The sequence below is a fragment of the Saccostrea cucullata genome, unplaced genomic scaffold (genome assembly GCF_032062105.1).
Source record: "Saccostrea cucullata isolate Sc308-1 unplaced genomic scaffold, CSIRO_AGI_Scuc_v1 ctg393, whole genome shotgun sequence".
Taxonomy (NCBI): Eukaryota; Metazoa; Mollusca; class Bivalvia; order Ostreida; family Ostreidae; genus Saccostrea; species Saccostrea cuccullata.
Genome location: NW_026929586.1, coordinates 2161 through 18548, shown reverse-complemented (window position 1 = coordinate 18548; position 16388 = coordinate 2161). Strand labels below are relative to the sequence as shown.

General features: G+C 33.1%; 2 protein-coding genes across 2 annotated transcripts; both read right to left on the bottom strand.

Annotated features, from left to right (window-relative positions):
• Positions 1–5016: 5016 nt before the first annotated feature.
• On the bottom strand, positions 5017–12279 carry LOC134281319 (uncharacterized). Its single transcript, XM_062763802.1, has 5 exons — positions 12079–12279; positions 11187–11357; positions 9308–9571; positions 8557–8810; positions 5017–6022 (listed from the first exon to the last, which is right to left on the bottom strand). The coding sequence occupies exons 1-5, from the start codon at positions 12249–12251 to the stop codon at positions 5403–5405; spliced, it is 1482 nt and encodes a 493-aa protein (XP_062619786.1). The 5' UTR covers positions 12252–12279; the 3' UTR covers positions 5017–5402.
• Positions 12280–14727: 2448 nt separating this feature from the next.
• On the bottom strand, positions 14728–15879 carry LOC134281332 (uncharacterized protein KIAA1958 homolog). The gene has a single exon (XM_062763818.1). It carries the CDS (start codon positions 15877–15879, stop codon positions 14728–14730), a length of 1152 nt encoding a protein of 383 aa, XP_062619802.1.
• Positions 15880–16388: the final 509 nt, after the last annotated feature.

Below are 16388 nucleotides of genomic sequence, written 5' to 3'. Positions count from 1 at the left end.
AGGAACTTTCTAATTCAAGACTGTAAATTGAAGTTAACATCTTTAAATTCATACTTCCCTCTTCCTTTCTTTTTAAAATTGAGAGATGTTCATGCATCCGTTTTATTCTCAGTATTATAAAATATTTTAAAAAAACTTGATGGACAGTATATTATGAAAAAATAAGGAGTATCTCGACAGAAAAAAAGTGACATTTTTTCCCTTTATTTGATACAATTTCTATAACATAGATAGATATTATGTAAAAAAGTAAGTACATTTTAAGTATTTAGGTTTGCTTTAATTCCCACTTCGCGAAATCAAATGAATCAGAAATGTACAATCACTCGTAGCTTGCAGGACCTTATTTGCAGATTCATGCTTTGTTGTAAACATGTAAAATGATACAGATTTATATATATTATCATAACAGTAACTTAATTCGAAGGGTCTTATCACCTCAAGTTGACAGACGCAAATCATCAGATCTAACAATACGCGAAGTTTGTATCTTTGATCAGTTTATAAATAATATACCTTATTATTTTCACTGTTAGTAGACGAGAAAGATTAATTAAAATCAATTGTAAAATCAATTTGAGCAAATGATCTGATCCACCACGTGTCTGTGTGAGGTAGTAAATTTAGAGCTACACTAGACACAAACTACATTTGGGCATTGGAGGGTCTTTTTTGTGACAACAGCTACGGCAACACAGGATTTCAGTTGATGCAATGCTATCCGAAGTAGCGAAGTAGCTATCTCCACGTACCACCAGCCTGCACAGTTCATAAGGATCAATTCCTTACTCCCTTACACTACAAATTAAGATCAATTAGTGCTTACTTCTCCAAGGCACTTGATCCCCTTTCAGTGGTCCTTGTTCTCTACCCTTTTCACATAGAGGAACCGAAAATTGTTTTTAAAAAGGTTAAAGTTGGCTATTCTCTCGGTTCATTCGATACACAATAGCTTACAAAACGTAAGAACACTTTTGTAACAAGGTATATTATTGACAAACAAGTTGATGAAACAAGAATAACAGCAGTCCAGTTTTAGTAATCATTGCCTATATAAGATCTATGACTGATGCGATACTTTATAGCAAGTGCAATTTATCATTAAGTAAAATGCTGGAAGACGTTTTTCATCTTAGCTTTAGGCCATTATTTGCACGTCAAACTGTCGGTAGATTATTTTGCTCCATGATAGATAGGTATTCCGACCGCTGCATTTTTCCTTTGCGTAACAAAGATGTTCTTCTTTTTACTGAAATTAGATACAGAGGAGTGCGGAGGGACTGTGAACTTTTTTTTTTTTTTTTTTTTTTTTTTTTTTTTTGAGAGAGGGAATGACTTTGGTACAAATGGCAAATTTATGTGAAGGGGAACTAACTCTGTTGTTAAATTGGTCTCCACGAGGTCCCCAGGTGAACGGAGCGATGAGTTCGGCGATGAAAATTGTACTGCAATATTACACTTAACAGGAAAGTGGATCAACGTTCCCTAGGTCTGCTACTATCTGCTATATATTTGCAAAAAGGCTATATATAAATGACAAAAACAACCTGGCAGTTACGTTGCTTCTATGTTCTAAATCTGTAAGACAGACATTCATATAATGCAACGCCTGTTTAACGAATGTTGAAAATACCATGCAAACAGAATTCATGGTTGAAAAACACTTTTAATAAAAATTATTTTCACTTTCTTCTTTTCTTTATTGAGAAACATTACAGTAATGTAAAACCCGTTTCACAGATTTTGAAAATACTACGCTACTCAGTATTTATAGTTGTAAAATATTTTTGATAAATATTCGTTTAACAATCTTTTACGATTTTTCTTTTCTTTTTTTTTTTTGAGAAGCATTACACATGTAAGTAGTTCCTTAGTCAATATAAACTAAACCTTTTTAACCTAACCTACAACAGAAGAATGTATACAAGGATATATACAATTTTTTAAACAGACACAAATATATCAATATTTAAGATATGCAATTAAAAGGAGGTATGAAGCTTAAGTTTGTAATGGTTTAATTCAGGTTTTAGTTAATTCATCAACAGTGTCCAAAATGCAAGCAAAAATATATACAGTAGATTTGAGTTGAAAAGTTTACTTTGAGCTGTTTTAAAATGAAAAAAAACAACACACCGTTCCCCTATTTTGAAAAAAACAAAAGACATCCTGAAGTACCCTCAAGCACCAGTGTTTATATTAAACTTTTTGAGATGCAATCTCTGCTAATACACACTTATAGTGATAGTGTGACTAAAAAATGAATACTTTTTAGCTCATCTGAGCCGGAGGCTCAAGTGAGCTTTTCTGATCTCATTTTGTCCGGCGTCCGTCTGTCTGTCTGTCTGTAAACTTTTTACTTTTTTAACTTCTCTCAAAAACCCAAGCAAATTTCAACCAAACTTGCCACACAAAAAAATTGGGTGAAGGGGGTTCAAATTTTACAAATTTTAGGCCCAACCCCTCTTCAAAGGGGAGATAATAAAGAATTAGTGAAAAACTAATGGCATCTTTTAAAATTTTCTCAAGAGCCACTGGACTAGGAAGGAATACTTTCTCAGGATACAAGTGGATTTAAGATTGTGCAAATCAAGACCCCCGTGGGTAGGGCGGAGGCATAATTTACGATCAAAGTTAAACAAAGTAATATACTTGTATAGGAAAAATCCTTCAAAATCCTCTTTTCAAGAACAACTTATTCACGGTAGCTCAGTCGGTAGAGCGCTCGCTCCGTGATCGGGAGGTCGTGAGTTCGTATCTCGACCGCGACTGACCTAGTCGTTAAAACAGGTAGCAACTGTTCCTTCGCCATGCGTTCGGCACTCTCAAGTGAAAGTTGCGGGTCCACCGAATGAGACCTTAAAAACCGAGGCCCCGTGTAGGCGGCAGGCGTTGGCACGATAAAGATCCCTCACTGCTCAATGGCCCTGAGTGCTGAGTAAAGGTCAAAATTTGAAGCCCTTCACCGGCATACGGTGACGTCTCCATATGAGTGAAAAATTCTCGAGAGGGACGTTAAACAATATATAATCAATCAAGAACAACTTGGCCGGAAAAGATTATTTCATATGGAAATATTTACATAGTCTAACATAGGAATATATAGAGCGAAAAATCTTTTAGAATCTTCTTCTCAAGAACCATTGGGCCAGGAAAGATGAAAATCATATGAAACATACTAAGGTATAGGGAAGATTCAATTTTATTCACATCATGACCCAGGGTGCTGGCGGGGCCACAAAGTACGATAAAAGTTTTACATTTGAATTAATACATCCGGATTTTTTTAAGCTTGTTTGTAAGAACCACAAAACTATGGTTGGCTATATCTTAATGGAAGAAGGATATGGAGATAACGAACAGAATCTGAAAGTCCATAAACAATACAAAATAGCAGCATCATCATGGAGTGTTGATTCAAGTTGCTCAAGTCATGACCAGGGGAGTAGGGGTGAGTAGGGAGGGGCACAATTGCGGATCAAAGTTTTACTTAGAAATATCAAAGAATTTTTTTTCTCATAAGAACAGAAAAGCCATGTTCAATCATATTAATATGGAGGCATACTGATTCAAATAAGCCCACCGGGGTAGAATTGGTCCCCAATTTGGGGGTGGGTGGTGATCAAATCAATAAATAGGAAAAAATCATCTGATCGAAAACATCAGAGCCATTTGTGATATTGATATGGAAGCATCGTCAGGTAGTTTGAAATTCAAGCCACCATCTCAACACTAAAGGGATTTCTGCTTTTTTCCATAGCCAATTTGCTCAGGGGAGCGATGTGACCCATGGGTCTCTTGTTCGGTTTTCCATTTATGTATGCTGTGTTTTTAATTATCCAGATTTTGACCCCCCCCCCCCCGGAAAAAAATGTTATTATTCAAAAGAAAAATATGCGTGTGAATTATATACTTCCTTCTTCCGCCAAGTTTTTACAGTAAAAATACATTTAATTGAATCTTTTTGTTTCTATTGAAAATTATATTCATTTGTATTAATATATCTTAATTTGTTATCGATGTCAAGGATAATAACTTTTGAATAAAACAGAAGATAATATACACAGCGATCGATTATATATATATACAAATGATGCGAATGTGTTATCAGGGGATAAACGCAGGCCCTCAGAAAAAAAAAACAGAGGTGGGAGCACGTGCTTAGAATGAATTAACATCTCCAATGGACTGCCATGAGTCCTCTATATACAGTCAAACTTGTTTTAAGAGGCCACCTTGGGGATGTCTGGAAACTGGCCACTTAAGACAGGTGGCCTCTTATTCCAGTTTGTCCTCAAAAAGGACATTCGGTCAATAAATAAACAACATTAAGCACTACAGTTAAATTAATTAATCATACGTAATTAAACAGGTCAATTTCACAAAAGCTTTTTATGAGTATATATAATAATGCAAGCTCATTTAAAAAGAATATTTAAGAATTCCAAATGTTTAGGTTTTGTGCATGTTTCTATTCCTACATAATATTTAAAAATCTTGCATTCATCATTGTGCTTTTGCTACATTAGAATATAAAATTCTTTTAATTTTCATTTGAAGAAATAAATACAGTGCCTGACTTTTATCCTTTTTTTTATAAAAAAGAAAAAAAACACAAAAATACAGTTTAATGGTAAATAAAAGAAAGCATAGAAATAAAGAATATGTCCACTTTCATGAGTTAAAAAATGGTCAGCAGTTTAACACCCCCCTTAATTAATCGGTAATTAACTTACTTGCTGATGTTTTTTTTAAAGTCTGATTCATCTTATTGTTGATAAAGCTTTATAAAAGAATTTCTATGTAACATACACAGACACACAAATACTCTGTAGAATTAAACCAGTTGACCAGTGAGATGTATTTACGCTGTTGAAAATCATTCCATAACACAGGTGTCAAGGTGTCAAGTGCAGTTTAATCCCTATTGATCATCTTTCACGAGATAATCATGGCATATGAAGCACTTTGTATTAGTTTTACTTTTCTAGTTAATAAATCTCTCTAAAAATGTCCAAGTCCACACTTTACTTCACTAACATAATTAACAACACATTTTATGCATTTCAGCGCACTATGAGATGATGCAAGGGTTTTATTGTTTTCACATAACATGAACAAAACAGTATAAAACATCTATGAATTTATACAAAATTGAAATAAACACAACTATTGAACTATGCTTCCCTCGCCGCCCAGGAAAAACCATAGATAAAAAGCAACACTGATTTATGTTGAAAATACAATGGAAACCTGTAAGTCCGCAGCAATATTGCGAGGTAAACAAAATGAATGGCGGACTCATTCTCACAAACCTAACATATGAAACTGCCATTTATTACGATTTACAGCTTACTCGGGTAGAGCGTGCGCTAGAGAATAAATACTGATATCTCGTTAACTCATTCGAACACGTTATTACTTAAAAAGCTGATTTCCATTAGCCGATTAAGAAAATCTTTTTGACTTTTATGTGTTTCAGTTCCTTTGAGTCTAGTAAACATTGCCTTGGGAGCATCACGGATACCAAATCCTTTAATTTCAACATCAATTCTGTCTTTTTCTGTCTTGAATGTAAGAGAACTTATATCAATCAGATCTTTGATTAACCCAGTTCCTTCCGCTTCAAATGTCTGATTATTCTGTTTCCATAGGTTCCATCTGCAGATGCCGTATTCTAAAGTCGGATTAGTGTGATAAGTTTTGATTTCTAGGTGTCCATATATTGAGTTGGAATACACTCCCATATACTCTTCGAAATTTTGAACTGAATCCTTTTTGTCTGCAGAAATAAAAGGACGGTCTTTTGGTTTTTGAATCTTAGAATATATGGAATCAGCATCCAAATACGGTGTCACTTCTAATGCAACGTCCGACAGGTAGTTGTGTAGAAATAAGCGCATACTAGTATTGTGATCGTTTCCATTCATAGCTGTGAAGATTCCAATTTTTTGTTTGGGGAAAAGGGTTATAAAAGAAGAATAACCGAATGTATTGCCATTATGTTGGAGAATGTCATGTCCTGTCAAATGAAAGAATAATTTTGTTTATTTGAAACAAAGTGAAAATGATTAAAATACAAATTCTTAAAACAATTGCTAAGTTTGAGTAATATCTTGAAAAAGAATAAAAGTTACATAAACATTCTATAAAAGGCTCATAAAATAGCTAAAGAAGACAACTTTGAATAAAGTTTGGAAATAATACGTAAGACTGTATGATTAACAATTGTTCAGGCTTGTACCTTGTGCATAAGGAGTCATGTTTCATATTTTCAACTTTGAGTTTCTATTACATGTAGCAGAACACATGCTCCTTGATTGAACTAGCATTTACCCTCCAGAAGAGACGATACATTTCAATTAAATTATGTAAGTATGCAAATACTTCGTTATTTGCACCATACTGCACTTTCATGTGATACTAAGTTTTCTAAACTACAATTAAGTGGCTTTACATACAAGGGTTGTTAGAGATGTTTGCAGATAAGTTCTATTTTGAGTGCGCTATTTGTAGAAAAGTGGTGATACCCCGAAAAAAAAACATTTTTAATTCATAAAAATATACAGATTTCTTTTATTTTACTATAAAATAAGCTGAGTGTGTGCACGATTACATTACATAGCCATTTCATGATTTTTCAGATAGCGTTACAATATCCATCAGATATCATTTAGTGAAGTTTTGAAGTAAATTAAAGGGGGTTTGAGTGTTTTATCGCTTGTTTTAGATGATCAATGCATATAATCAAAGTCAAAAATGGCAACGTTATTGAACCTCTTAAAGCACCAATTGAGTTGTTCAAAAATAATGTGTGCATGCAAAATAATGCCATAAAAAAGACAAACATGTTTTAGATGCTTTCTGTGCATTAATTACCAACAAGTATCTAATACCAAAATGTTCAAGTTGCACAAATTGTAGTTCTGTAAATCTGTAAGAATGGAAAGCTTCAAACCTTAGTTTATCAAATCTTGCGATTACCCGATGCCCGACTTATATCATATGGATTTCTGCAACCATTGTTTGTATTGTTCCCATACCTGATCGCTTAATTGCGTTATCGTTTATTTATATCCGAAACACTTTAAAATGGCTTTAAAAATAAATTTCCTTGATGCTATCCTAGCCTTTAAGTTTTAAAAAAAACATATAAGGTCATAATAACTGAAAGATAATTAGAACTGCGAGAAAGCTTAACAGGTCTGGAATACATTTGCCAGGTCACAGAATAATAAAGTGAATCCTATGTCCGCACGGTAAAACTTCTTTAATAATGGGCCTGACCGTTTTTTCTTATTAAAAAAAAGGACTTAACCAGACATACGTAACTCTTCGCGAATCAATGTTTTGCCAGCTTTCCTGACCACCCGTGTGTATACAATAACGTATTTCTGTATATGATATATGACACTTTAAATTCACTGGAACCAAGCTAGAGCTACACAGTTTCTTGTAGTTCTTAAAAATATATTGTCTTATCTGAAAGAAGGTCGACATCTAATCTGTGAAGAATTTTTATTTCTTTATAAATATTTATACTGTTTGTGCTCAGTATTCTTTTCGACCGTATTACAGTGGAGTAGAAAAAAATACATTGCTATAAAGCAAAGACATGAGCCCATCATACCTGATATTGGGATTGAAGAAAACGAGAGTCAAAAAGTATTTTCAAAGCGATTATATGCACATTGTACAGGTTAAACAATGATATAAATTGAAGAAAATATGTATATTAAAAAAAAATCGAAGTACATAATTTGCTTCTCAAATGATACTACTGTTGTGTAAACTTCTGTACTGCGCTTAAAAGAACTATATGCGGTATATTGCATATCTCTGCCCCCATAAAAGTCAAATTTTGAAAAATTCTTGAAATGTACTGAATTCTTGAAATTATTTGAGAAATATTAATTGATACAACATATCATAGTTTGAAAGTAGTTTATTGACTATTTGTGTTTATATGACGTCACAAACTAGTCCGTTTTTAAATCATTATTTTAAAGGGACAAAATGGACAAAATTTCGACAATTTTAGCTTTACAAGTTATAGAACTCAAGTTTGCTCATGAACAATATTTACATATTTCATTGAAATTATCATTCTACATATCATATCATATCAAAATATTGAGCCTTATCAGACATGCGCATGGACTTTTACTCGAAATATCGATGTAAAATATACATTTTTTTCTGTAGAAATCATAGAAATTTTTAATTTACGTCTTTTTTTGTGACGTCATTTTAAACATATGACGTCATTGCTTCCAAAAAAATGCTGTGTTTTGAAGTCAGCATATATTCCCCTGTCTAAGAACAGAATTAAATATTTCTCCGTCAAAGTTTGATTTGGTGGGCAAACATTGGTTATTACCGAAAAAAGTTCTTTAGGGAGTTTTTTACGTCTTTTTTCATTGTTCTTCTGAAGATAAATCTAGCGCATAATTTCAGTTCCTTTGATTAAAAGCAAGAAAATTTATTCTATGAAAGTTATTTAATTGTTATAAACCTCTCTAATAGTATGCCTTATACCTAATGTTATACATGTACCTCTGTATTTTCCTAGTTTCCAACCAAGACCATAGCCGTTTTCAAGTGTTGGTTCATCTTGATCTTTAGATATGTTGTTCACAACAGAACGGGGCAAATTGTTATGCTTTTTATGCAAATTAAGAAAAGACTCGTCTGACATGAATTTTTTGCCGTCTTTGTCCGTATTGCTGAGGTGGAAATTCATGTATTTTGCCATATCCTCTGCGTTGGACATTAATCCACCCGAGCCTGTCCAGCTGGTTTCCCATTGCCTTAGGAAGGAAAAAGGATGACAATTGCAAAAATACTAATATTTTTTTTATCAAATGTTTTAACTATAACTGGAAAAATTGCGTCATATGTTGATATTTCCTCGTTTGAATTCATTTAGGCAATTATGTCTTTTCTTTTATTTTTGTTATATATTTTATCCTATAGCATGGGATATCCATATCCCACACTTAAGTGCACATATAGCAGAGTCCTATATAAAACAGTGTTAAACATCGGTTGTGAAGTATTATACCCATGATGATTTTTACCTTTAAATGCACATATATAAATGATTATGTTATACTGAAGTTTATGGTGATATTTGAATGAACCACAATTTGTACAGAAGTTTTTTTCATTAGAATTTAAAACGAATTATCCATTCAACCAACCTACACATTTTTATTGAATATGAAAAGATAAAACTACTCGTTACGGTTAACTGCAGATTTCCTAAGATATGAGGTAAAAAATGAACAGTTATAAAAAGATCTACCTGGTTAATTCAAACGGAACAGGTACTAATGATGCATATGTTCTATAGGAATGGCCTTGTGCAGCATTTTTCTCCGTTTGCATTTTTGTTACAACCAAAGATGATGTCATATCAAGAGGTGCAAATATCTCTGATACCATCAGGTCTTCAAATGGTTGTCCATCAGCTAGTTTTTCGATCAAGTATGTGGCAAATCCGTACATCATGCTGGAATACTTAAAATCTTTTCTAAAATCCATATCCGGTTTCATGTGTTTAAACAGCCTAAAAACAAAACAAAAAATGAACTTTTATCATTTATATACATGTACATTGACTGTTTAAGAGAAATAAAATACGCTGCTATGTAACTTTCTCATAAATGAATAAATTCTATGGAATAGTAAGTATACAAGTATCAACAACTTATAAGTGTGTTTGAGGTCAATATCATTATCTAACAACCTGAGGAGGACAGTTTTCACTCAGCTAAAAAAAAACTAGGAATAATTAACATATTTTATTATACCTCTACTGATTTTTCAATTATTAAAGCAATATGAGCTGCATTTTGAAGAATTTTATTTTACCAATGAAAAGTGTTATTATGATAGATTTTGATGTAAAGTAAACATTTATGTTTAATTAGACAAAAATAATGTTTCAAATTGTTTCGGAAGATTTACAATCAATTATATAGCATTATTTATGAAATCAATATTGTACTTGACAACAATAATACAATTGGGCTTCGATCATTGCTTATAAAATGTTCTTCTATCGCAAATATGAACAACAGAAGATTAAAAATATTCTTTTTCTCTGTTCTTGAAATAGTTATTTATGGTTTTGCGGTAACAATTCCCGACATCAAAGTTAGAGCTCATATTGCTTTAAGAGTAAAGCAATATATTTTGCTGATTCCCTGAAAATCACCATAAAAGACTGTTGCTCTGCAGAATGGTGCATCAGTTTGATGGAACTATTAAAAACACAGAGCATTTTCTTTAAATCCGCGGAAAAGCACCGATGTGTTTCAAAAATCATGAACATTCATAACGCAGCTATATAAGGAGGCGAGACCTAACTTATACGGGAAAATAGTAACTTGGTATTGAGAGGTCATCCTTGTTTACTAACTTGCAATGAGAGCTATCAATGGACCCCTTTAACATTGTCACAGTGTAGATTGTTTATAGAATAATCAAAGTTTCTTGCAGATACATGTATCATTGTTTGTCAAATTGATTGAAATGCACAGATCTATTGAATTTGTTTTATCAATATTCTAAGTAATTAATAGATCTATTATTTCTATTTCCTCATATAATTGCACAGCGTTTAAAATAGAATTGCAGTTATTAGCTTTGATAAGGTATTTTTTGTCTCGGTATGATAAAACAGTTACAGTATATTATTGAGAAAGTCACCACGTTTCCAGTTCCCCATAGGTAAGTCTGTTTCCAAAGACGCAGACAAGAGAAACAGGCTGGGTCGAGGGGAATCGGAAACCTGCTTACTCCAAATATGATATACTTTATTTGCATAATATGATTCAATATGATAACACAAACTCTTAAAACAGTTTATGCTTCCTTACTTGCTTACTGCTGTCCTAGCAAAATACAACGAGAGGAGCCGAATTGATTTTACATTTCCAATCGTTTTAATTCATTCTTAAAAAGCTATCTACTTTAGTTTATGTAAAAATAAAGTAGGGTTTCTTATATTAGAAAGAAATTGAAGGGGACATTTTGGAAGAAATATTTGATGAGCACCAAAAAAAGAGAATTCTTTCAATTTCAAATTTTGTTTAACTTTTTAAATAACGTAGTGGTATTGACAATCATTTTTCTTAAAATATTGTACTGAATCTTAAAAAGTCTCTAATTTTCCTTACCTGGGTAAATCTGCTCTTTTTATTGAAGGATTAAGTCGTAAAAAATCGTGTTCCGAGCATCCTATCTTGTGTGCTAGAATATCAATCATATTTGCGTTCTTGGTTCTTTCGTCATCAAAGAAAACAAAATCAGGCCCCATCATGTCTTTTACTTTAGTTGAGATGTCCAATCTAGACAAAAATGCCAAAAGTATAGTCACCATTTCTGACTTCTTTACGCCATTTTTAAACATAACATCAGTCTTTCTTTGAGTCGGGTCAATTGTCATAAATTTTTCTTGCAATATTATTCTTTTGCTTTTGAAAATGCGCGTAGATATTTGCTGTTCTTCGATTCAACCTTGTCGTGTGATTTTACGCTAAAACTGATAATCTGATTAACATTCCTGCCATATGTTTTTACCACAACATGTAATAAATAGATTTGTCGACTTTACAGATGTTTATGTTGACTTGTCAGATATTTAAAAAAATACTGTCTAGTAGTAGGTTGAACTCGATATTTTGTTATTAAAGCATCTCAATGCCATTAGATTTAGCATATATTTGTCATCATAGTAAATGTATATGACAAGTAGAAATAATTTATTGACAAGACGGCTAGAATTTGTTGTGTCGACGTGTTGATAATGATGTCTTTTTAAAAAAATGTATTGACCTGTCAGGGAAAAAGAAACGTTGACTTACTTTGGCAAATGAATATATGGACTTAGCTGATACTCGTATTTATATTGCCTTCTCATAAAAAAGTGTCATTGGTTGATGGCTAAAACTGACCAAAGACTTATTACATGTCGATTTTTTGAAAACATAAATTAAGTGACTCAGTGACAAGCTAACAAAAAATTCTGACAAGTCGGTATTATTATCGAACAATACTCATAGTACTTACGGGGGATTTTTCTTTTCCATAAGCTTAAGAAGCAATGTTGCTGTGAAAGATTTTGAAATTGAACCAAGAAGAAACAGAGTGTTCTCAGTTACTGGTGTGTCTGAGTCTGCGGCTTGTTTTCCATAACCTTTTATGAAAATAATCTCGGAATTCTTCACAACAACAACTACCATACCAGGGATCCAGGGGACTCTGTCAAAAACCTTTAAATGAAAGCGTTTGATGAGTAAAAAAAAAGCATACACATAACAATTAAACGAAGTATTGGTTTTCATCACTGACCGAGTACATTCATTATTTTTGTCCTTTTCAATATACATTCTTATCGAGCTGCAATTACTGTAAAAAAACAAAATTACTTTGTGAAATTGATTTCAGAACAAAATCTTGTCTTGCATAGTTTAAATGTTTTTTGAGAGAATCGTACTATATTGAAGGCAGAATTCGAAGATAGGAATAAATTGCTACATGTAGTTTACGTTTTAAGGTCATATGCCAACCTTATAAAAGCATTAACCAATATTGAACAAAAGAATGCTTCGGAGCACAACATGATATATACGAGGACTATTCGTTGCGTAATGAGACTAAATGTAATCCGTTTAAATTTTACACTTGATTGAATTGAAACTTCTTTTGAATGTTTATTGTCTTCCATACTTTTGATTTGACTCGTAGTAAAAACCATAAAGCACATCTTGTTTGGACCCACCTTGAGGACACGATTACCATGAAGACAGACAGAGAGTCCCGAAAGGACATTTGAATATCAGATCATTTATCAAATATCCTTTTTATTCATGACTATTAAGGAATACGAAATTTTCAAAGACCCCGTGTCATGATAGGGAAACTTTTTTGTATCTATCAAAACGTTTTCGATGGATAAATCATTTCAAACCTGGTTATGATTAAGTTAAAATATCAAACAGCCAAGAAGGGCTCGATCATTTATCAACAAGTAAGCTGTTGCAGTACTAAGACACTATCGACAGAGACAGCATAGTGAGTGTGAACTAGATTGCCAAGAAGCTGGAAATTTCATCAGGTATAACTTTTAAGATTTTAAAACAACATAAAGGAGTCAGGAAATTATCTGTAAGTTGGAATCCTCACATATTAAATGGCAAGCAAAAAAGGTAGGCAATGCAAATTTCTCGAAAACTTTTGAAAATTTACGGTAAAAAAAAATATGATAAAAGAAATTATTATAGGGAATGAAACTTGGTTACATTTTCATAAAACTGAGAGATTTTTTTCTTTTATTCTAACGGAGTTGTTACACCAGCTATATCACCCCTTTATTCACCAGAATTATCTCCGTGGGACATTTACTTATTTCTTAAATTGAAAAAAATGCTATCTGGACGGCGACTCCATTCTCGTTCTGCATTTAGTTCAGCTGTGTATCAGTGTCTAAAGAGTATACCTCTTTTGGAGTATAGAGGTGTGTTCCAAAGCTGGATAAAATGACCTCAGAGATGTGCATAGTAAAGGATTGTTATTTTGAAGGTATGTATCTAAAAACGATAAGAATGATCTGTTATTTCTTATTTTATTGAAGAAGTGTCTCCATTTAATGAATAGCCTTCGTATTTTGAACATACGGAAACGGAAAGGTCTCAATACTTTTTGTGTTATTACTAGCAAATTCTCTTATGTTGTATTGTCTTATCAACTTATGGAACGTGAATACTCCGTTTGTAAACATATATTTTAATTTGCAGTTAGCTATAGGTTATTTTACATAATTTAAAATGCCTTCTTTTATTGAATTGATTTTATGACTGTAAGGTTTATAGACTTAAAAAATATATTGATTTTAGGATATCAAGCAAAGAGAGACTTAAACATATCAATAGAGGTTCATCAATATGAGAAAAAAAATTAAAAATATTTTTATCGTTATAAATATATGAATATTTACGAAAAAGAATGAAACAAATGGAGATAAATATATATTATTATAACAGTAACTTGATCCGAACAGCCAGATCACGTCGAGTTGACAGGCGCGGATCATCAGATCAAACGAGACGCGAAGCGTCGAGTTTGATCTGATGATCCGCGCCTGTCAACGAGACGTGATCTGGCTGTTCGGATCAAGTTACTGTTATAATGATAAATTTATTATATACCTTTTCATTTTTTAGCTTAAAAGAACAAAAAATAATCTTTGGAATAACTATGCAACATTTATTCATTAAACAATAACATTTTAAAGGAACTCTTTTTTATACGCGCATTAATTTTTCTTGCGGGAGTTATTTGAGTTCGAATTGTCATTCAGAATCATCACTTTCAATGCAACGGATGCGTTTCCGCTTTGGAGCTTCATGAGTGGAATAATTATTAATGTTAATGGAACAGTTCATCAATCTTGCATTTGTAAAGTATGCCCCCTCCGACGAAGTGTTACGAAAGGATGAATTGGTGGAATTGATAGAGAGGTTCGAATTTTCTCGATATGAACTTGGCGCAAGGCCTGAACATGCTGAAGGTGCATCTTTTTGGAAACGGTAAGAAGAAACTGATTTTTTATTCATTGATACCTGGTTTATGGTATTTTCATTGTTGGTTAAAATGTCACTCATATTTTTCTGCATTTCCATTGAAGCTACCGCATAGTTATTCACACTCTGGACATTTTTATGCCCAGTGAGTTGTTGAATCGTTGTTGGAGCAATCCCTGCATGAAGCAGGCGCAGAATGGTTTGTTTTCTTTCCAGGTAAATTTGCCTTGGTTGCCATGTCCTTCATGATGGAGCGAAGAGAATTTTCTCCAATTGGCTGGTTCTTGTACCAGAACTGAGAGTCTGGAGTCCTCTTGTGATTTATGGCAACATAGAAAGGACTGCTTGGTGTTTTAGTAGAAGGTGGTCTGTGGTCTCGGAATGTTTTGTAAGCTTCCACGGGACAGTTCAGGGGATCATCTGGATTAGCAAATTGTTTTGGCCTGAAAGCTCGAAGATAAGTAACTTCTCCTGTTCTAGTTTTAGTATCACGTTCATGAAATTCTAGGTATTCTTTCCCATTTTCATCCTTACATAATTCAATATCAGCCCATTGTAATTTATGGTTTTCCGTGCCACCACGAATACCAAATAACATAGTGTTTTGCAGCCATATTTTGTTTAATAAAGCCTTGGGGCTATGTAAGCCAATGCAGCCTTCTTCCTTTAATTTGTTTTCCTCGGAAACAGTTAATGGCTCGGCCGCGTTGGGTTTGCTACCCTTGCCTTTCTGTTTAAGCTCTTTTCTTTTTGACATTAGGACAGTTCTGCTAGTTTCAAATTCCTTGTCATTTACCAGACTGTAAGGGTATTTTTTTTCTTTCAGGTATCTGTCAATAGAGCGATGGTAGCTGGTCAATGTGTCTGGCTCATACTCTGACCCATCCGCCTTCCATATGGATAGCAGAAATGACCCAATGAAGTTGTCCAGTTCACTTGTCGGTATTCTGTTAATTTCACGGGTTTCATTTCTAGGGCTCAGCTGCAGCCATGTAGTGAATTGTTTTACAGCAGACTGTGTTTTCCTGACAGTGTTCTTGTTTTTCATGTTTTCAATAAAATTTGATTTTTTTTCATCAGATATCTCAATAAAAGTTGGAGCTTTTCTTTGTTCTTTGTTTTCCTTTGAATTTTCTACACTTACATTTTGCTTGATTTCTTCAGGCAGCATAGCAGAATTATCCTCATTAAGAATACTTGCCAAGTCTAAGTCAGAATTAATGGTGTTGTCAAGAAGTTCAAAATCAGATAAAAAGTCTAAATCGCCAAATTCTGGTAATTCTGTCATTTTGCAGGTTTTACTGTGTGCAGTCATAAGAATGTAAGGATGCAGACGAAATTCTTGTTTTAGTTAACAAGTAAAGTGCAGCTTAATTATAAAATAATCTTGTAAATTTGGATCTTTTGCTTTTGTTTTTAATCAATTTATTATACATATATCAATTGCGTAAATATCTTGAAACGAACGAATATGGATTTGTTTACTATTAGTTTAATTACTTCCGGCATTGTTACTATGGAAAAAAGTAGTACGCGCAAGAAAAAAATGTGTGTACTGCGTACTACGTCATCAGTTTCAGAGAGTGGTGATATGGATTCAGAAAACAACATGTTGGTGATCCGGAAAGTCGGATCACGACGTCACGTGATAGCGTAAATTCAAAAGTAAAATTTAGTGATACACTTTAGGTATATAATAATAAACAGTTTTCAAGATCAAAACAATGCCAATCTGGAGGAGACAAAATACGGATCTTAGGTGCCATGGAGGAGTGAGCATCCTCTGAGAACTGGTCA